The sequence below is a fragment of the Medicago sativa genome, chromosome 5 (genome assembly GCF_051527215.1).
Source record: "Medicago sativa cultivar Bolivia chromosome 5, Bolivia_mono, whole genome shotgun sequence".
Taxonomy (NCBI): domain Eukaryota; kingdom Viridiplantae; phylum Streptophyta; class Magnoliopsida; order Fabales; family Fabaceae; genus Medicago; species Medicago sativa.
Genome location: NC_140753.1, coordinates 5,646,222 through 5,667,614, shown reverse-complemented (window position 1 = coordinate 5,667,614; position 21,393 = coordinate 5,646,222). Strand labels below are relative to the sequence as shown.

The window sequence follows — 21,393 nt, the reverse complement described above, 5'->3', positions numbered from 1 at the left end:
TTCACGAATTTCAACGAGCTTATAAGCTATTTTTCAGAAGCTATTCCAAGTAGCGTTTGAGCTTATAGCTTATAGCGTCTCACTTTTAATTCCAGTTTTACCCTTATTATTTTTATTAAAACCCACATATACCCTTTATGATTTATTTATGACCACACACCTTCACTGAGTCCCGTATGATTTATTTAATTTCATTAAGCAATCGTTACATTTTTTTCTTCACAAATAATTGCATTTATGTTCCTTATAACTGAATTTTATATGAATGTATGTGGTTGCTTCCGTTTTTTTTTTTTTTTTCTGGGTACAAATCTAGTTGCTTACATTAGTATGGCTTATGAAAAATATATATTTTTTATGTCATTTTTTATGTCATTTAGTTGCTTACATTAGTATGACTTATGAAAAATATATATTTTTTGTCATTTATGAAAGAATGTTCATCTACTTTAGGTAAACTGCATAATTTATTTTTTATACGTATAAAAATAAAAAACTGAAATGAAATGATTTTTTTTTAGGAATGAAATGAAATAAACTAAAAAAAAAACTTTACTGAAAAATTAATTTAATAATATATAAAATATATCTTCAATTAAAAATTTACTTATTAAATATTTAAAACATTAATTGATATAAAGTTTTTATGAATTAAAATGTCTTTTTATGTCATTTTACATTTATCAGCTAGTTGAACCGCTAATTTTACCAAACACTCTAATTAGCTTATCAGCTATCAGCTATCAGCTAAAAGCTATCAGCTAGCTTATCAGCTAAAAGCTATCAGCTATCCGCTATTTTTACCAAACAGAGCCTTTAACTAGAGATCTTGAGTCTAATTAACTACTTAGAAAACGATGGTGGTATTCTTAAGAGAGCTTTGTCGTTTATTTGTTGTCATAGTTATAGGGATTAGTCTTTCCAATTGTTGTAGAGGATATTTAATTTACACCAAAAAGATTAAGAGAGATATTGAGGGAATTCCAACATTTTTTTAATCTATTTTATAAATAAACTGTCCTTTTCTTTTCTCTTATATTTTTCTGTTTCTAAATTTTTCCGGCTTCTATCCCTTTCACATTGCAGGAAAGATACATTTATCAATAGTAAAAGGTGTAATGGTTTGGATTCGTTTGTTTTTAAAAGCAATAATACTAAAAAAATTCGATTTAGTTTGTTCAAATTTTTAAATGCTTTTTGCGACATCCAATTTAAATCATATGTTTTGTTTTTTGGTATCCCATAAGTTTCATCCGTTGGAGGAAGTTATAGTAGTATTCAAGATGCGTACATTAAACATGGATACCTCATTTAATTAAGATTCAAATTTTGTTCCCATCATTGTGGGAGTCTAGTTCATTCTACTAGATCTAATCCATTAATAGACAATCCTTCGTGCTTAAGATAAATAAATTTACTCTATTAAACAATGTTCTAAAAAAATGAATCGAACATTGTATCAATGAAATCTGAGTTATAGTTAAATTTAACTCACCTTAAACTACTGAAACCAGGGCAAATGCTTGATTGAACCACAAAAATATTTGGACCGTAATAAAAACATATTCAAAGTTCAACAATTGAATCGTCTGAATCGATTTCTAAAACACTAATATTGTGATAACAAATGTATATGTAAAAAATATTACCAAAAGTTTATTTCTCAAAAGGGCTTAATATAACTAATATTGGAGAAAATTTTGACAAATATATTTATTTGTTGTCTGTAGAATATTAACAATCGATATTTTGTTGACGATTGAGATTTTTTTAACCATATGATTTTCGGTGTTCGACTAGAGGTAAATAAATATGGTCAAAGATTGTTCCGGTCACAAATCGAGTTTTGAAACTTTCAAAAAATTCGCTCTTAAGTGACGTTTATTAACCACTTGATTTCAATTATTTAAGTAAAATCAAATAACGTTGGTATATATCATTTACTATTATTTTTATTTTTCGAATTTATTTTTATTTTTCGAATCTTGGTCCTTTTAAAAGATCCATGTATCTCTAATAGTGATCAATCTGATCAAAAAGTCTCCGTTAAAACTAGTAGGAGTAATTCAGTAGTTAAGCCCCCTAAACATTTGACCCGACCTTTATTAGAATTTCATGACGCATGTATAAATTTCATGCTTGATTTTTTTGAAAAATATAAACAAAATAACTGCAGATAAATATTGATTTATTCCGCGAAATATTTTCTCTTAAAACATCCCACAACCAAGTTTTATTTTTCTTTTTTTAACTTTCTCATGTTTTTTTTTTATATTTTTTTTTCATTTATTATTTACTACTATTTACCAAGTTTTTGTTAAAAGATCTATTTACCAAGTTATAGACACGATTTCTCATGTTTTTTTTTATATTTTTTTATTCATCATTTACTATTTACCATGTTATCGACACAAAGTTTCAATAACCATGTAACAATGAATAATCTCAGACAACTAGCCCTATTGAACACATAAGGGCGAAAGATTCTTTCCTTTCAAATGAATTTTCTGGATGCGAAAACTCATGATTACTTGCATGTGTAAAATTTAAAAGACCCACAAAAAACCAAATGAAACGATTTTTGCTTTATTTGTGCCCTCAAAGCCACAAGAACTCAGTCATGAATACCTAATAAAACGTTGTTTTATAGGTAGGTATATTTGAGCAAATAGAGTGGCGAAAAGAGCAACTATGAAATGAAATAAACGTTATGGGCTTGAATTACAAAACAGCCCAAAACTCATATTAGTCTGTCTGTCTAGGGTTTTGTTTGTTCGCAGCTCTTCTTCCCATCGTACTAGCACACTTCGCACCTCTTCTTCTCTATCGAAGATGAGGTTATTTTTTTTTTCCCTCTCTCTTATTCTACTTGTCTTTTATCACCTTTTTTTAAGCTTCTTTAAGCTTTTTTTTTTATATATAAATTGAGTTACAAATTGTTATTTTTCATTGATAACTGAGATTTGATTTATATGGATTTTAATGTAGCAATGTTAATTATTCAACGAATTGTTGATTGATTGTGCAGTAAGCTTCAGAGTGATGCTGTGAGAGAAGCTATTACCGGAATCATGGGTGATTCCAAAGAGAAAAACCGTAAATTTGTGGAGACTATTGAACTCCAGATTGGTTTGAAAAACTATGATCCTCAAAAGGATAAACGTTTCAGCGGTTCGGTTAAGTTGCCTCACATTCCGAGACCAAAGATGAAAATTTGCATGCTTGGTGATGCCCAACATGTTGAGGAGGTAATAATCTCATGTTGCACTCAAACTGTTTGTTGGATTCACAAACACGAAACACTGACACGGAGACACCGATAATGATTTGATAAAAATGACATAATTGAATGTAATCACAAGCGTCATTGCCGAACACGTGTTTGATAGAGTGGCAAATTCCTTATATCAAAATGTCGGTGCTACCGAGGTAGTTATTGCTGAATTGAAGTGAACACGAGTTTCAAATGTGTGAATTGCCATTTATTTTTGTGCTATATTTTGGTTGATTGCTATTAATCACTTATTTTCCTGATATGAGTCAGATGACACAATGATACTGTTGTATGCGACTTAGGATTAAGCTGATAATCGCTTATGCATAAGCTATTTCTATAGCAAAAGATAAAATAAAGTTAGATTGTTTTGTATAAATTATAAGCTGTTTTCATAAGCTATCTTGGAGAACTTATGAAAATAAGCTGAAAACAGCTTATGAACAATGAAAATAAGCTGTTTTAAACAAGTTCTTCCAAACAGTGTCACAAAATTTATGCCAGTAGATAAGCTCAGATAAGCAAATTCAAACAGACCCTTAGTAACCACAATTCAACAACATACTAATGTCTTTCATTTAGTTTTGATGGTATTGATTTTGCATCCGGAGCATGGGATATTTTTTTGAATATATGTTTGTTGCTAAGTTTCTTGTGTTAATGTCTTACACTCTAATATGCATATTGTAGGCTGAGAAAATAGGATTGGAATCGATGGATGTTGAAGCTTTGAAGAAGCTAAACAAAAATAAGAAACTGGTGAAGAAATTGGCAAAGAAGTACCATGCCTTTTTAGCCTCTGAAGCTGTTATCAAACAGATTCCTCGTCTTTTGGGTCCTGGTCTCAACAAGGCAGGCATGTGTTTTCTTTTGGGCGTTTTGGAATGCTGTCTCTTTAGTTATATTTTGTCCACATATATCCTGTTTATGTTTTATGTTAGTAATACATGTATGTATTGAATCATTTTAAATTACCAACTGTTTTTGGTTCATACTCTATCCGTTGCTTCATTTTATTTAGCAACCAGGTTTATTTGAAAGTTTGCCATTTCAATTGTTGCTTGAGCTGATTTGGATATTTTGCATGGCTTTTCAGGAAAGTTCCCTACACTTGTTTCCCACCAAGAATCTCTTGAGGCTAAGGTTAACGAGACTAAGGCTATGGTCAAATTCCAGCTCAAGAAAGTGTTGTGCATGGGAGTAGCTGTTGGCAATGTTAGTATGGACGAAAAACAAATATTCCAAAATGTACAACTGAGTGTTAACTTCCTCGTGTCCTTGTTGAAAAAGAACTGGCAAAATGTAAGTATTCCACTCATAACATCGAGTAAAATCATTGCTTTGTTACCTTCTATTTTGTGGTGATGATGAATCATTGGATGATGAGCAATAATAGGCTACTATAACATCTATTTTGTTTTATAATTAAGAAGTAATAGTCCGACATTAGAGGACTGGATTTCAATATCCATCCCAAGTATATGTCTATAACATCACTGCAACTTTCGTTGTAAATGCTGTTTTAGTTTGCAGTTTTATTGAAGTTTTTGCCTCACAACCTTGTGAAGATGTCGCAGTACCTTGTTTTCAATTTTCACCATATATGTTCTTCGGTGGTGCTGCTGTCAAGTGTTTTTACTGCTGTTTTCTGCTTTAGAATAAATAATCTGGCTGCCATCGAATTAATGTAATCTATTGCTGGTTTCAGGTTAGGTGCTTGTATCTGAAGAGCTCCATGGGAAAATCTTACCGAGTCTTTTAAAGGCTTGATTTTGAATACAGCGAATTTTGGATTGTGCGTAATATTTTGTTATTGTAATATCTGGGACGAGAGTTTTCATCATCTTTCTACAATTTTGTTGGTTGAGATTTTGTTAGTATTTTGTGTTCTTGAATGTTGTTTCATTGGTTACAAACGTTGGATAATTATAGCCTTATAGGGGTCCTAATTTCAATCCTTTGTGTTTTACATCTTTTAGTTTTGAAAATATCAAAGTATGATTAATTTTTATTGAATACTAAAAACTTTAATTTTTTTGACTTAAATTGATCTGCCTTTGGCCGTCCATGCCTGCCTTGGGTCCATCACTAATGTTTGATGAAGATTGGTATTTATTGAGAATGGGGTCGGCATGGTTGGCTGAGAGTGGCTAAAACAAGAGGAAAAGTAAGTACGACGAGGACTGTGTGTTTGACTTTGGTGTGTATTATGGTAGTAAATAGTAATGACAAATACTTAATTACAGTTGGAAAAATCAAATAAGCGGGTATAATTTAGTCAAACATTAGAATTGGTCAAAAAAATATACTCCATTGGAAATATCCCTAACAAAATATTGGAAATAGAAAATTTGATTTATTCAAAATTGATTTAGAAATTAATTTCATTAAATAAGTACTAGGTTATTTTTTTTTACGGTAAAATAGGTTTCATTCAAATGCTAAATTTGTAATGATATAATCCAAAGGAAAGGATCATGAGTTTCGGCATCTCTCGTCTTCGTCTATATTTTGAGATAATACAAGTGATTATGATGGCCAAACACTTGCTCAAAAAAAATAAAAAATGATGGCCAAACACAAACCAACGATACACACAATTTAGTAGTCAATAAGCGTTAACAAACCAGAATTTTAATCTTAATTTCTACAAATGACTGGAGAAATCCACGTTCTCTAATTTCATCCAACAATGGAAAAAGACGTTTCTAAGTGTTCGTTCAAATCGGTTATGAATGGTCTATGAGATGACCAATCCAACCACCCATTGAAAAGTCATTTGTGAGGTTGAGTGGATGCAAAATTTGGCGATAGCCGTCATAAACCTCTTTTTCAGAATATAGTACCGATAAAGTGAGTCCTCTCGAACATTTAAGCAAATACATGGGGTGAAACTTGAAACAAACTAAGAGACAAGACACGAGGCAAATGGTGCTTACATATAGGGACGGATGAAGTAGTGGATAAGATGGAGGACTATCCATCAAAAAAGGTTTGTAAAGATACTTCTCTGGATGGGGTGGAATTTCGACTAGAAGCGATGATGAGATTTTGATCAAGGAAAAATTGAGACAAAATTGTTGCATCGTAGAAATGCAAGGAGGCGTCAAAAAACCACAAAGCAAGGGTCAAATGATGGATCATTGGAGGATGAGTGGGGGGTGAATAGAGATAGATGGGAAATCACTCATTCCATCTAAGCAAGCACCATGAGGAAAAAGTTAAAACACAAAGCAGGTCAATTCAATTGAACACAATTGAATTATGGTCTTGCTAAAGAGTGCTTTAAGGAGATTCTAAATTAAAACTTTTTATTAAAAAAAATTTAATACTTTAATTTCCGATGTATTGAATGTACAAACTTCCATAAAAACTTACTATCTAAAGTTCTTAAAGAGTGTCTTTAAGACACTCGTTAGCATTTTCCATTAGAATTGACACTCGTTAGAATTTAAAGTATGTATTTTATTAAATTGAATTAAAAAATTAAATAATTTTGTTGGAAGGTCAATTATATATTATCAAATTGTACAATACAAATTTCTTTTTTCTCGCTCAAGACCATTAATGTCTCTTAGAAAAATATTTTCATTTTTCTCTTCTCACTTTCCATTAGAACAAACAAAGTGAAAACTAAATAATTAAGTTTAAATGATTAATAAGTTTTATTAAAAAACGAATTGTTTGAAAAATAATTGGTGCAATATTTGTTAGAACAATTTTTAACCGGACTACATGTATCTCATGATGGAACTCCAAGTTACTGGAACCTTTTTGTCACATCTTTATCTCTTTTCACAATATTTCTCTTTTTTTGTTAGTGTTTTCACACTATTTTTTTTAGATAGTGATTCACACTATTTTTTTTCGGTGGTGACCAGGATTTGATTTCCGAACCTTGCATACATTATGCATACCAATTGACATAAGCTCACATGGACATTCACACTATTTTCTTTGTTTTTTTTTTTGTTGGTGGCTAGGGTTCAAACCTCAAACCTTACATATATTGTATTGTCCATATCAATTGAGCTAAACTCACGAGAACATTCACACTATTTCTTTATCAACATCTTTTCTATTTTCACTTTTTTTTTCCCACTAAAAAATTTCCTTAAAACAGTAGATAGAAATGAAGAAATTTCCTAAAAATCACGTGTGAAGAAATGAAGAAAGAAAAGTCAAAGAGTCAAAAGAAGAAAAAAAGTAAACATGGAACTAATTTCAATTCTAATGAAAAGTCGATACTCCACAAAGTAGTAAAGATTTTTAATTTGGACCAAAATTTGAAAACAAACACCAAACGTGGAATATGTGCTAATTAATGCCATCGTCATCACTCTCATCACTATACAAAAGGTAGTACTAGTAGAAGTAGAAGTAGAACACACACACTATCCTCCCTCATTCTTCAAACCAAAAACCAAATCACTGTTCCATTCTCATCCAACCATGGAAGGCGTTGATCATTTAGCTTTCGAAAGGAACAAAGCTGAATTCGATGTGAACGAGATGAAGATCGTTTGGGCTGGTTCTCGTCAAGAATTCGAACTTTCCGATCGGATTTCTCGTCTTGTTGCTTCCGATCCGGTGAATGAATTCCCTCTTTCTTTCTTTTTCTCTATGCTTGCAATTATCGTTGCTTATGCTTCAAAATCTAACTTTTTTTTTTTTTACTATAAAGTTGACATCATTTTCTTCCGTTTTTCTCGGATATGTCACCAATGCTATCTAGATTCTGTTTTTTTTTTTCTTTTTCTTTTTGCGAGTTATTTTCGCTTGTCTAAAGATTTATTAGATTGTCAAGAAATCGTAATCCTTTGATAATTTAAACATATTATTGACTGTGATTAAAATTAAACTAAACAAAATTGAAACCTCTCCTTAGTTAGTGTGAATCAACAATTTAGTCCTCAAATTCTAAAGTGACAAATGAAATTTAAAATATAATTTATCACATTACACCTTCTGGATTGGTTGATTTATAGCTTTTTTAAGAAAAAATAATTACTTTTTAAGAGTATTTCCTTTGTTATAACTTTTTAAAAAATCAGTATCTAAAAAAAAATCTAAATGATTGAAGCTGTTAAGAGCAACTTCTACAAAAATAGATTTTTTTTAGAGGAGAGAGAAAATATAGTTTACAAAATTGAACTAATTTTGTAACAAAAAAATCTATTTTATATAGTTGTATCCAAACAAACTAGAATTATTTTGTTTAAAAAAAATGATTTTTATTACAGTTAACAAACGCAAAATAGATTCTGATTTTTTTCATAAAATCTCTAAAATATAATCTCTAAATTATTTTATGTCAAAATCACTTTTATTTTAATCCGTAACAAACGGGCCGTTAATATTGATTTTTTTTAGAATTATGAATGTGATTAAATATTTTCAAATTCATGAGTATTTATTTCAAAATTTCATTAATTTGAGAGGTTTAGAGATTTGTTTTTTTTTAGAGGTTGATAGATTTAGAGATTAATGAGTTGGATCCTAAATGATTTAGAGATTAGTGACATAAGGCTTGATTTTTTTTTTGAGGGGATATGGCTTGATTGTTGTTATTGTATTAATTTGAGAGATAATTGACAGATTTAATAATTTAAAGGGCCAAATTGTTGATTCATTTGGATTTATTATTCATTTCATTTGATCTTACGTTAAAATGTTGCACTTTATTTTATTTATTTTTTAAATAACTTGCACAAAAGGTCTCCCCCCTCTTGAAAGGCTAGATTTTGAAAATTTTGGCAGGAGCAATGTGAAAATGATGTTACTCATATTTTATCTATAAAAAAAACCAGTTCATAGTTCATCTAGTTATGCATTCAAAGATTTCAATGCCTTGGTGATTAGTTAATGTTTTGCATGTCACTGTTCAACTTTAACATGTAATGTAGGTAGCTTTTGTTTCCCACACCTTTGCTTTTTAGTTTGGTGATAATGATGAATGTGATTTATTTAAAAATTTGTAACCTTGCTTCGTTGTTTGTCATTTCTAGGCATTCCGAAAGGATAACAGAACCTCGCTTGATAGAAAGGAGTTATTTAAGAACACTTTGAGAAAAACAGCTTATGCATGGAAAAGGATCATCGAGCTCCGTCTTAATGGTGAGTCTTTTGGCATTAGTGCTGCATGCATTTGGTTTATGTTATTTTATTACTTGGGACACAATTAGTTTCCTGTGACATTTGATATTTTTCATTCTTTAAAATTTCGTGTATTGTATTCTTTTACAGAACAAGAAGCTTCTAAACTTAGATCCTTTGTAGATGAGCCTGCTTTTACGGATCTTCATTGGGTATAATTCAAGTTTTTGTCCTGTTTCCTATACAGCTTTATCAGGCTGTGTTAAATTTTAATTATTCATATTCTTTTGCAGGGAATGTTTGTGCCTGCTATCAAAGGACAAGGAACTGATGAGCAGCAGGAAAAGTGGTTACCTCTAGCTTATAAGATGCAAATAATTGGCTGCTATGCCCAAACCGAACTTGGTCATGGATCCAATGTTCAAGGGCTAGAAACAACTGCAACGTTTGATCCAAAAACAGACGAGTTCATTATTCACAGCCCCACATTGACTTCCAGCAAAGTGAGTGAAATGGGTGATGTCTCCCAAAAGCTTTTACAGTTATTTTCTGTTTGGGATTCTATAATCTTATAATGTTATTAAGTGCATTGACAAGTGCAATCAGGGAAAACAATTGTGCTTCACTCATTCGTTCCTCAAGCTTATTTGTCTGTATTTGGATATATCATGACCTTTTATTGTTGATTTAAAACAGTGGTGGCCTGGTGGGTTGGGTAAAATATCCACACATGCTATTGTTTATGCCCGTCTTATTACTGAAGGTCAAGACCAAGGAGTGCATGGTAACTGCCAAATTTAATCATCCAAATTTCTTGTGTTAGACTCAGATGCAAATTTATTAACTATATGTGCTATTTGAAGGTTTCATTGTCCAGCTGCGGAGCTTGGATGATCACTTGCCTCTTCCAGGTATAACTGTTGGAGATATAGGAATGAAATTTGGAAATGCAGCATATAACACCATGGATAATGGAGTTCTAAGATTTGACCACGTACGAATTCCAAGGAATCAAATGTTAATGAGGTAGTTCAGTTTTAGATATTTGTCCTTTCTCTAGTCTCACCAACCTTAAAACCGGTAATCTTAGTTTGAGGTTTAATAGTATATAATTTATAGTACATAAATTATTTGTGAAAGCAAAGTTACCGCAGTCCTAACCACTAGGCAATGTATGTGGGTGAATTCACAAAATGGGAGACTGAATCAAAACCAATACATGAGTAAAAATACTTTTAGTCATTATCTTCAAGTGAATACCGGTAGGGGGAATATTTAAGGTGTTTTATCTATGAATGAATAGCATTTCTTTGGAACCTACTTCTCTTACAGCGGTAAGAAGTTAGCTACTTAGGACTAAATGCCTTGTTAATAATCAAAGATTGAAACATTGACATTATTATTTGCCACTTCTTTTTTAATGCAATTGTTAATAGGTTTGCTTTTAGATTATTTACGTGTGTACTTAGATAACTGGATAGAAACGACGGTTGAGAAAAGCAAACAGGAACAAAGGGCCGTCTTCATCCTGTGTAGAATTCATCACTCTGTTGTGATGGGTGGGGGAAAGATCTGTAACGAACAAAGCATATATTAAGATGACCTTTTCTAATCATTTTTAATATTAGTGTGCTTTTCAGTCTTTGTCAATAGAATAATGTGGCGATTACTCTGTTTTTCAATCTACCAGGGTTTCACAGGTCACCAGAGAAGGAAAATATGTACAATCCAATGTTCCAAGACAGTTAATTTATGGAACTATGGTATATGTGAGGCAGGCAATTGTAGCTGATGCATCAACTGCTTTGTCACGAGCAGTTTGTATTGCTACCAGATACAGTGCTGTTCGAAGACAGTTTGGATCTCAAAAGGGAGGGCCTGAAACACAGGTAAGTTTTAAAACCTATTGGTGCAAGTATATTGCTTGTTGGAGAATTCATAGTCATTAGAGATATGCTAATGAAGATTCTTTTCAATAAGTAAATTTGATGAAAGTGATAAAAAAAAGGTTGAACCCAAAATTACAATTAAAATATTAGCCAAATCATTTTAATTAAGTTGTTATTGGTTGTGTGAATTGAGTAGTTTTTCTTTTTACAAAAAAATAAATAAATTGTTTTTGCAATTCTTGTAGCAGGAAGGTTGATGGGATCCCTCTTCATCTTTGCATTAATTATTTGATATTGACTGGCTACAATAAAATTGAATGGTTAGAGTTGTCTTTTTAAGTTTGTGTGTGTCTTACTTTGTGCTATCTGTTTCGATTTAGGTGATTGATTACAAAACACAGCAGGCTAGACTCTTCCCATTGCTAGCTTCTGCATATGCTTTCAGATTTGTTAGTGAGTGGCTGAAATGGCTTTACACGGATGTGACTCAAAGATTACAAGCTAATGATTTTTCAACATTGCCCGAGGCCCATGCTTGCACTGCAGGGTTGAAATCCTTGACTACTTCTGCAACTGCTGTATGTTGCTACTTAATATTACTTTCTATGCTGATTGGTCTTAGCTGTTCAATTTAATTATTATTTTTTTAGCTTTTTTAGCCATCCTTTAGTGAGATTCCACAAATGTTACCGACAACAACTCTCCTCCCTTAATCTATCTCCTTATGTTGAAGCTCATTTCCTCATTTCTATAGTTCCACCTTATGCAGATCAATTTGTTATTTGAAACATATGAATATTTTGAAGACATTGATGGATGTTACTGTGCATTACTGCTAAAACTTTTTACATGAACTCTGCCGATATGAGTTTGAAATCTAAAGTAAAAATTAACACTACAGATCAGATCATGTTGCGATTTATATATTTTGCAAGATCAATCAATATAATTTGTTTATCCTTAATTTATTGTTCATTTCAACTATTTGTATGCGGGATAACTGGCTGGATGACTAACCTTCTCTTCCTTTAAATGATTAAAATGTGTTTGTTGCTGTCATGTGTTATTACCCTTTAATTGTACCATGTCACATACGTGTTCTTCACTTTGTAACTCTGAACTTTATTGAAATTCAAATAAAATAACTTCCATTCACAGGATGGAATTGAAGAATGCCGTAAACTATGTGGCGGTCATGGTTATCTTTGTAGCAGTGGTCTACCTGAGTTATTTGCAGTTTATGTTCCTGCCTGCACATATGAAGGAGACAATACTGTGCTGCTTTTACAGGTTTGTTAACTTTTAAATATCTTATATATCATTCCGTTTTCCATTGTTTAGTAATCTCTGTTAATTTGTTTATCTACTTCCATGTGGGCGCGTCTAAAAGCTTCATGTTTTATATATGCTTATTAGTGTCCTCAGCACATTTTTGTGCCTTACATTAGCTGCCTGATTTAGGATGTTTTTTAGGAATTATCTTGGGATGTTTTTGACAACTAGTAAATCTCATATAGGTGGCAAGGTATCTTGTGAAAACTATTTCTCAGTTGGGCTCTGGAAAGAAACCTGTTGGTACCACAGCTTATTTGGCTCGAGTGGAACAATTGATGCAATATCAATCTGATGTTAAAAGAGGTACGATGAAATCGTAATCTTTTTATATCTTAGGCAATGGTTTCGTTTAATATCACTAAACATGCATGCATCCTTTGATTTGTGATATTATACTTTCTTTTTATTTCTTTCAGCTGAGGATTGGTTGAAGCCTAATGTAGTGATTGAAGCATTTGAAGCTAGGGCTGCCAGGATGTCTGTCGCTGTTGCTCAAAATATTACCAAGTTCTCTAATCCCGAAGAGGGTAAATAATTTGATATATTGTTTGAATCACAAGCTTTATTGACCTGTGTGTGTTGTTCATTTATCTTGATTGACGTGTTATTGGTGACCATAGGTGTTTTGATTTTTTTAGTAAGAAATCACCCACCTGCAGTTTTACAAATAGATTGAATATGCAGCACTGTTACAAAATTGCAATTTTTTATTTTTATTTTTGTAAATTTTGTTCGTACAAAAAGTGTAAAAACTATACTACAAATACAATGACATGTTTTATACAAAAACTCTATTAAGGCGTGTTAAATTGTAATTGTCATTTGTGCAACACGGTTGGATATTATTGTTACTTGCTAATAGTTTCTCTGATGTTAGGTTTCCAAGAACTCTCGGTTGATTTAGTTGAGGCAGCAGCTGCTCATTGCCAGTTAATCGTTGTTTCCAAGTAAGTTTCTACTGAATTCACACATCAGTTGTTTTTAATTAATGTGCCGGTGATTGCTATCCTCGTGAGCTTCATGATTGCATATCTAGATTTACAGTAATACTCAATTGTCTCCCGAAAGAACAGGTCTATATTCTAGAGAAACACATAATAGTAGCCCCCTTTCCTTAATTACTTTTCATGTAGAGTCTAAATTTGATATCATAGAGAAGCACTTAACAGTAGTGCGCTTGAAGACGGTACCTTAAAGTAGTCCGAAAAAAGTACACAGTGTAGTGTAGTAGATTTGAGAACATTGAAGTTGATCATATCGTAACCTCGTGTTTTTCAGATTTATAGAGAAGTTGCAGCAGGATATTCCTGGAAAGGGAGTGAAACAGCAGTTAGAAGTTCTGTGCAGCATTTATGCTTTATTTCTTCTTCATAAGCATCTGGGCGATTTTCTTTCCACTGGCTCCATCACTGAAGAACAAGGATCACTTGCGAATGAGCAATTGAGGTCCTTGTATTCACAGGTTTGTCCTAAACAATTTCTCGTTAATAGCATTTTCTGCTTAATTTAACTGTATAATAAGAAGGCTGATGATTTTGTGTGTTGTTATTTAGGTTCGTCCTAATGCAATTTCGCTTGTTGATGCATTTAACTACACTGATCACTTGCTTGGTTCGGTTCTTGGACGATATGATGGAAATGTGTATCCTAAGTTGTATGAAGAGGCTTGGAAAGATCCTTTGAACGATTCAGTTGTTCCGGATGGCTTTAAAGAGTATGTTCAACCAATGCTTAGGCAAAAACTTCATAATGCTAGACTCTAGAGTATTTTATAATTGGGCAGGTGGTACTATTTTTATTGAAAATGGTCAATAAAGTTGCATGGAAGAATAAATAAATGTAGATGAATACATACTAGTGGAACTTTGATATAATCAGTTTATTTCCATGGATTTTTATTTTTTTCAAAAAAGTTTATTTCCATGGTTAATAAAATTCATGAGAGTAAGCAGCAATTCGGTGTATCGGGAATGGAACTAGAACATCATTATTGATTTATGTTTGCTTTTTTTTTTTTGGTGAAAATTTATTTTTGTATACTTGATCCCTCATGTTTCATCGATCTTGCTTCTTGTGACATGTACTGCATTTCTAGGCATAAGAACATCACAGGCATATGGGTTGTGATTGCCCAACATGGTGTTATTTTGAAGTTCTTTATGCAATTTATACTTGTTTTTTTTTAATATTTTACTTGGTGTCACATCCTAGGTAGATTTGTGATTTTTTTTTTGTATATTTAAGAAAAGTAAGCGAAAAATGTTTTTTTTGAAGAATAAAAAATGGTATATATATTCACACAATCAAAGACGTCTCTTTAGCACAAGATGTACCAAAGAAGACGCTCAAAGTAAGTAAGCGAAAAATGTTGTTTTAGATCAACAAAAGAAACAACTGTTTTTAATAAGATTATCTCTCAGATTTTTTTAACAGAACTAAGTAATTTCAGAAAAAATGCAAAAAGTTCAGAGGCAAGTGACGGGCACTTCAATGATTGGCTAAATTGTTTTCGTCGCATCCATAAATTGATGCTATCAAAGGACAACATTTTTACTAGTGAAAGTGTGTTATTATTATTATTATTATTATTATTATTATTATTATTATTATTATTTTTATAAAATAGTAAACGTATAAATACATACCGTAGGTAAACTATATTAGCCAATCAATTATAGTCGTATATTGGCAATATGAGTTCATTGGTAATCGGAGGAGAATCCCAAAGTGAACAAAATAACAACGCTATAGTTGATATAAACAACAAATCCATGGTTTAATTTTAAATTTCATTTTAATTATTATTTTTTAATATTCTCTATGAAGTTGAATGAGAAATAATACGAATTTAAAGAAATTATTTGACTGGTATTCATGAGTGATACACCAGTGTTCAATTCAAAAACCTTAAACAAAGGATCATAAATGTATGCCTTCAAAAGAAAAAGTATGTATGCATGGAAAAATATTTGGTTAGGAGAGAAAAAAATTGGTACAAGGAGAAAAAATCTACTTATCCAAAAACGGTTGATCTATAAAAAAATTAGTTCAATGCATAAAGTAGAGGGGAGGACTTTGGGAAAAGGAAATTTGCAAATGGAAAAAAATTTGGAGTTTGGAGAGGGGAAAACTTTGAAGATTTAATTTTCTTCATAAAGCCAAAACAAAGCCATAATGTTTGCTATGGATGATTATTAACATAATATAAAAATATTCAACGGTTAAATTCATGAAATTTAATGTATATGCGAGTTTAAATTGAAGTGGTCTAATTCACTGAGTCTCGCAAAATTATGAGAATTCCATATAAATTTGGTGGGACTCGTGAATTTTAACCAATAGATGGATGAGTGTGTTGGAAACTTGTGTTATTGGAGAAAGTGTGGTTTTAGCATTATTCAGTTTTGTTGTATTTTTAGAAAAGAATCAACTTATTCAAAGATCAATCTCATCATCAACTAACAAAAACTCTACTTGAAAGCAAAACAAAACTTTGTATAGACCGGTCCAATTTTTTTTTAAATCTTAGAAATTCAAACTAATTGAAAGCAAAATAAAACTTTGTATAGACCGATCCAATTTTTTTTTACATCTTAGAAATTCAAACTTAAAATTTAAAGAAAAGTACACTTCCAAATCTCAAACCTTTTCAACCGAGCTTCTCCACCTAGCCTAGCCCTTGGGTTAACATTATTCATATGTATATGTTTGGGTGGGGGATCACTCTATACCTATTCAATTTATTTCTTTTGGGACCAAAGCAAAAGGCAAAGGGATGCAGACAGGCACTAATCTCTCCCACAAACATCAAATTAATATGAATTGTGATACAATGACATTCCATATTTCCATTTAATTGCGATGCAAGAGTCAAACGAGGTACTATCATTTCTTTTGAAAGGGCAAAGAAATATGCTTCAAAGTAGAATCTTAAGTCCATGCTGGCAGAACAAGAGAAAGCTGAATCCAAGGCTATTGAGAAAGAAAATTCTACCCAACATATTTTGAGGCCTAAAGTGAAAATTTAGATATATCTTTTAAAATTTATAATTGTTTTATTATAAAATTATATTTTATCTTTATTGTAAATTATAAAGTTTTGTATTTTAAAATATAATTATTAAAGTGGATGTAAAATATTGCTGTGTGTGAATTTCATATTGGAGCTTTATGGATTTCTTTAATGGTCTAAGAATTTGAAATGGCTAACAAATAACTCAAATACACCATCCCATCACTAATATAAATAAAAATTAACATTTTAGATTCATTCATTACCAAATTATTTTTTGACAAACATTACCAAATTGTTGTAAATAAACTTTTTGGAAAACCTTCCATCACCAAATTCGTTGTTGAAACCTTAGACATTGTAACCTCCTCTTCAAAACTACAAAATAATCAACTCTCTGATTCCATGGTAGTTGACACCACCATTCAACCATAAATTCATCCTCATTTTAATTATGATCAAAATCAAAATCAAAATCAAGAACAATGACCTCAACCACCAACATAATCCCCTCTTTCCAACAAATATAGGGCCCCCAAATATTTTAGATGATCCTAGAAATCAACAATCAAACCTCTCAGTAAATCATCTCTACCATTGGCACAACTGATTCAGAAGAACCACGAGTTATCAAAACACCAAACTGAACCCTTAATTCAGGACCTAAGCATACCACTATTTTTAAGAGGACGAAAAACAAAATTTGATAATTTCTTTCGGACGAAAACTCATTATTATTATTATTTTAGATCAAACTTAATTAACCATGTTTAAAATTAACACATTAATCTTTGTATTTCATTTATATTTTTTTAATGTGCTTGAAATAGTCAAATAAATCAACTGTCGTGGGATGGATGAATACTAAGCACATTTATTTATATTACACCAACTGTTATCATCATTTACAGTATATTTTTTTCCCCTTTTGAAATGTATCCATTTCCTTTATAAACACGTGCAAAATTCCATGTTGCATGCATACACTCGCAGAGAAGGAATAATATCATAGACAGCTCAATTGCTAGCTGTAACTACATTATGCACCATCGATGTTTAAACCTTGAACACCTCAGTTTTTTGTATTTAAGTGTAGGAACCCCAACTATTAGACTAATTGACAAAAAAAAAAAAAAAAAAAACATGTTGCGTTCACTCACAATCAATTCCATCAAATCTCAAACCACCACTGTTTGAGTCTCTGCAGTACCCACCATATTTTTCATTTACTCCTCCCTCCCCTCTTGTCTCATGTCCTAAAAGCATGAAACAATTTTCTGACCCTATATGTTTGAAATAAATAAATAAATTATGACCCTACAGAGAATGGATAAGATTCTTTTGAGTACTACAAATTTTGACCTTAATTTTAATATTAATTAAAAAGGTTGTGATCAACTACAAATTATCTCCAATGTTAGGTTGTTCTACTCCTTCACCCGTGAGGCTGCACTCAACCTTTCAAATTAGCAATCAATTACCTACAAAACCGTGAATTCCTTCAAATAACCGGCTTAACAAGAATTTAGCAGTTAATTCCTTAATATAGATAATGCATTAAAATTCCGATGAACTTAACTTAGTTGAAAGAGATATTTTATATGCAGCGGCTGGGGTTCGAACCCGGACATCCCACATTTAACGAGTGAGCTCTAGCCACTAAACTACTTCATCAAAAAAAAAAAAGATAATGCGTTAAAATATTATTTATTTTCTTTCATTTATATATATTTTTTAATATGTATGTGAGAAATAATCAAATAAATTGATTATTATGGGACAAAAAGAGCAACATATTAAACCATATTTATTCATGAGTTATACTGACAATACTCTAAAGATATTGTTTAAAAAATTCATCGTTAAATTTGTCGTAGAAATATAAGTAAAATTATTGCAAAGTAGTACTCATATTCACCAATACAAAAGAATAATTTTTATCATTTATTTATTTTTTCGCTTTTGAATTGGACCATTTCCTTTATATATACGTGTAAAATCCCTCTGCACTCACAATCACACCTCAAACAAACCAATATTTAAACATCTATATATAGTACCCACCACATTTTTCATTCACTCCACACTACAGTCTACTACTAAAAACATGGAACAAGTTTCTGTCTCCTCCTCCTCAATTGAAGATAACAAAACCAAAAACAAAGGTGATAATGGGAAGCACCCATTGTATCGTGGAGTAAGAATGCGTAGTTGGGGAAAATGGGTTTCAGAAATTAGAGAGCCCAAGAAAAAATCAAGAATTTGGCTAGGCACTTATCCGACACCCGAGATGGCAGCTCGAGCCCATGACGTTGCGGCCCAAGCCATCAAAGGCAGCTCGGCTTACCTCAATTTCCCCGAATTAGCTCAACAACTTCCGCACCCAACCACTAATTCTCCTAAGGACATTCAAGCTGCTGCTGCTAAGGCAGCGGCTATGGGCTATCTCCACGAAGCCCAGGACCAAGCCCACGACATACAAGAAACATTAAATGACGAGGATGATACATTCTACGACCTCCCTGATCTCTTACTAGATTCAAATAAGAATTCAACCGAGTTTCATTATTCTTCCATGTCGTGGCTCGTGGCTGGAGCTGAATATCCAAACCCAAGTTTTGGGCTGGATGAGCCTTTCCCGTGGGAGCCTTAACCTTACTAATTTACTATGGTGCTGTAAATTACTACTTACTAGTATTTGTTTCAAGGTAGAGGCAAAATGTAAAGGACATGCTCATTCTAATATTTGTTACAAGAATAATGTTCAGTTAAGTGTAAGTTTAGTTATACTGTGGATAAAATTGATCTTTTATGAATTGACTTTTTAAAAATAATTTTGGTTAAAAGTAATTAAAATTTAATACTTACATACATAGTCTTTGTTTGTTTGTGAAGAGCAAACATAGTCAATGTTTGAAATCCAAGTTAATATCAATGTCGCTTCATGATGATTTTTTATTTAGGTCATGCTAACTTAGCTTAAGGAATACATAAATAATAATTATATGTATAGTAAAAAAACAACTTTTATTTTGAAAATGAGATACACAATTTTTAATACAATTTTTCTATATAATTAATATAGTAATAGTGTTCTATAGCTAGGGTCACAAAATATCATTCATTTTTTTTGTTTGTAAATCATAAATATCTTTCGAATTAACTGAGATTTATCTAAGAGATTGATATCTCTTTAACAAAGAAAAATTCATACATAGTTAAGGAGCTTAAGTGTCCACCACTTATATGGCACTAAGTTTTGATTTAATTGAAAGTTGAAACAACGACCCCACTGTGAAGCTTTGCGTGGAGGTTTGGCCGTTTGGCATCTTCCATATCTCTCTATACAGAGAGAAACATCTCATAATAATCACCCGTACATCAACTACACGCTTTTATGTTTTTTTGTCAAAATAAGCTTCACACATTTGGTAAAGAAAACTACTCATAAAATAATGGCATGGGAAAGAGTTAATAAGCTCAAATGCTCAATGCTACTAAGTTTGGTCATTATGCTTATGCAACCAAAAATCACTAGGTAGAAGTTTCATCATTATACCACAATTTCGGATTTCATATGGAATAAAGACGTCCCATTAAAGGTTTCTTTATTTGCATGGCGGTTTCTTCGTAATAAGTTGCATACTAAGCATAATCTGGTTAGAAAAGGCATCTTCCCTCAAGAATCTCAACTTTGTGTGAGTAGGTGCAGAGATATTGAAACAACTAATTATTTGTTTGTGAATTGTAATATCTTAAGTCATCTTTGGCACTTGCGGCGTATTTGGCTTGCGTTTTCTTCGGTTGATCCCTATGAAGTTTCAAATCATTTCCTTCTGTTCGGTCATTTAGCAAGTATTTCTAAAGAGCGTTGATCCTTGATGCATTTAATCAAGTTCGCTTGTGTTTCAGTTCTTTGGAATGAAAGGAACAACAAAAAATTTCCCTAAAAAAAACAAGATTTTTAAAAATAAGGAGAAGTCAATCCCTAATCTTATGGATAAAATTAAGTTGCTCTCTTTTGGCTAGATGAAGGCAAAAAGGAACAGCATGAGTTAAACTGCTTTCTTTTTCCTTTAGTTTATCATAGTTGGTGGTTGTGCCCATTTGTTTGTTAGAGCATATTGGTTAACTCCTGTATTTTTGTGGTTTTTTCGGCTCATTATGTTGTAAAATTTTGGTGTTCTCTCTAATACATCTTTTGCTAGAGAGAATGTGTGTTTGGTATTGATATATTTCGTTTTGTCATGTTAAAAAAGATGTTTTTTCAAAATTTATGAAAAAGATTGGTGTTCAATAAAGATTAACAATAGTATGATTTATATTACTCCCTCCGTCTCGTAATAGATGACTCATTTGAAAATGTACAATTTTGACCTAACTTACTTTGACAGTATTTTTCTACTAATATACAAAGATGAATAATATCATATAAGATGTCGTTAGATTCGTCTCGATGAGTATTTTCAAAATATCTAATTTTCATAATTTTTTTTAATACATTATTCAAGATATTTAAGCTCAAAGTTATACATTGACATGCGTAATAAGGTCAACTGTGTCAAGTATTATGGGACGGATGGAGTATTTAATAAATCATATATCATCATTAAATCATGACAAATGCTTGACTTTAACTACTTATAAAGTCAGATACCAACAATGGATTGATCAGAATCCTAAAAGACTTAAGCCCTTAAGCAAGTGGTAAAGGACTCTTGAACGACAATTCGTGTCAATATCAAAGTAACAACACAAATAACCGGGTTTAATTGTATAAAAAATAA

At 31.7% G+C, this 21,393-nt stretch overlaps 3 protein-coding genes across 3 annotated transcripts; all 3 read left to right on the top strand.

Moving 5' to 3' along the window:
• The first annotated feature begins 2,794 nt into the window (after positions 1 to 2,794).
• LOC146919466 (large ribosomal subunit protein uL1z) lies at positions 2,795 to 5,229 on the top strand. Its single transcript, XM_085712892.1, has 5 exons — positions 2,795 to 2,837; positions 3,029 to 3,248; positions 3,965 to 4,130; positions 4,371 to 4,576; positions 4,983 to 5,229. The coding sequence occupies exons 1-5, from the start codon at positions 2,833 to 2,835 to the stop codon at positions 5,034 to 5,036; spliced, it is 651 nt and encodes a 216-aa protein (XP_085569018.1). The 5' UTR covers positions 2,795 to 2,832; the 3' UTR covers positions 5,037 to 5,229.
• A 2,427-nt stretch (positions 5,230 to 7,656) lies between these two features.
• On the top strand, positions 7,657 to 14,592 carry LOC146919465 (peroxisomal acyl-coenzyme A oxidase 1-like). Its single transcript, XM_085712798.1, has 14 exons — positions 7,657 to 7,864; positions 9,283 to 9,391; positions 9,521 to 9,582; positions 9,664 to 9,873; positions 10,067 to 10,154; positions 10,234 to 10,396; positions 11,061 to 11,259; positions 11,640 to 11,837; positions 12,418 to 12,549; positions 12,777 to 12,897; positions 13,011 to 13,121; positions 13,472 to 13,541; positions 13,873 to 14,056; positions 14,148 to 14,592. The coding sequence occupies exons 1-14, from the start codon at positions 7,727 to 7,729 to the stop codon at positions 14,355 to 14,357; spliced, it is 1,995 nt and encodes a 664-aa protein (XP_085568924.1). The 5' UTR covers positions 7,657 to 7,726; the 3' UTR covers positions 14,358 to 14,592.
• Positions 14,593 to 18,682: 4,090 nt separating this feature from the next.
• On the top strand, positions 18,683 to 19,384 carry LOC146919464 (ethylene-responsive transcription factor ERF039-like). Its single transcript, XM_085710587.1, has one exon. It carries the CDS (start codon positions 18,714 to 18,716, stop codon positions 19,257 to 19,259), a length of 546 nt encoding a protein of 181 aa, XP_085566713.1. The 5' UTR covers positions 18,683 to 18,713; the 3' UTR covers positions 19,260 to 19,384.
• The last annotated feature ends 2,009 nt before the right edge of the window (positions 19,385 to 21,393 follow it).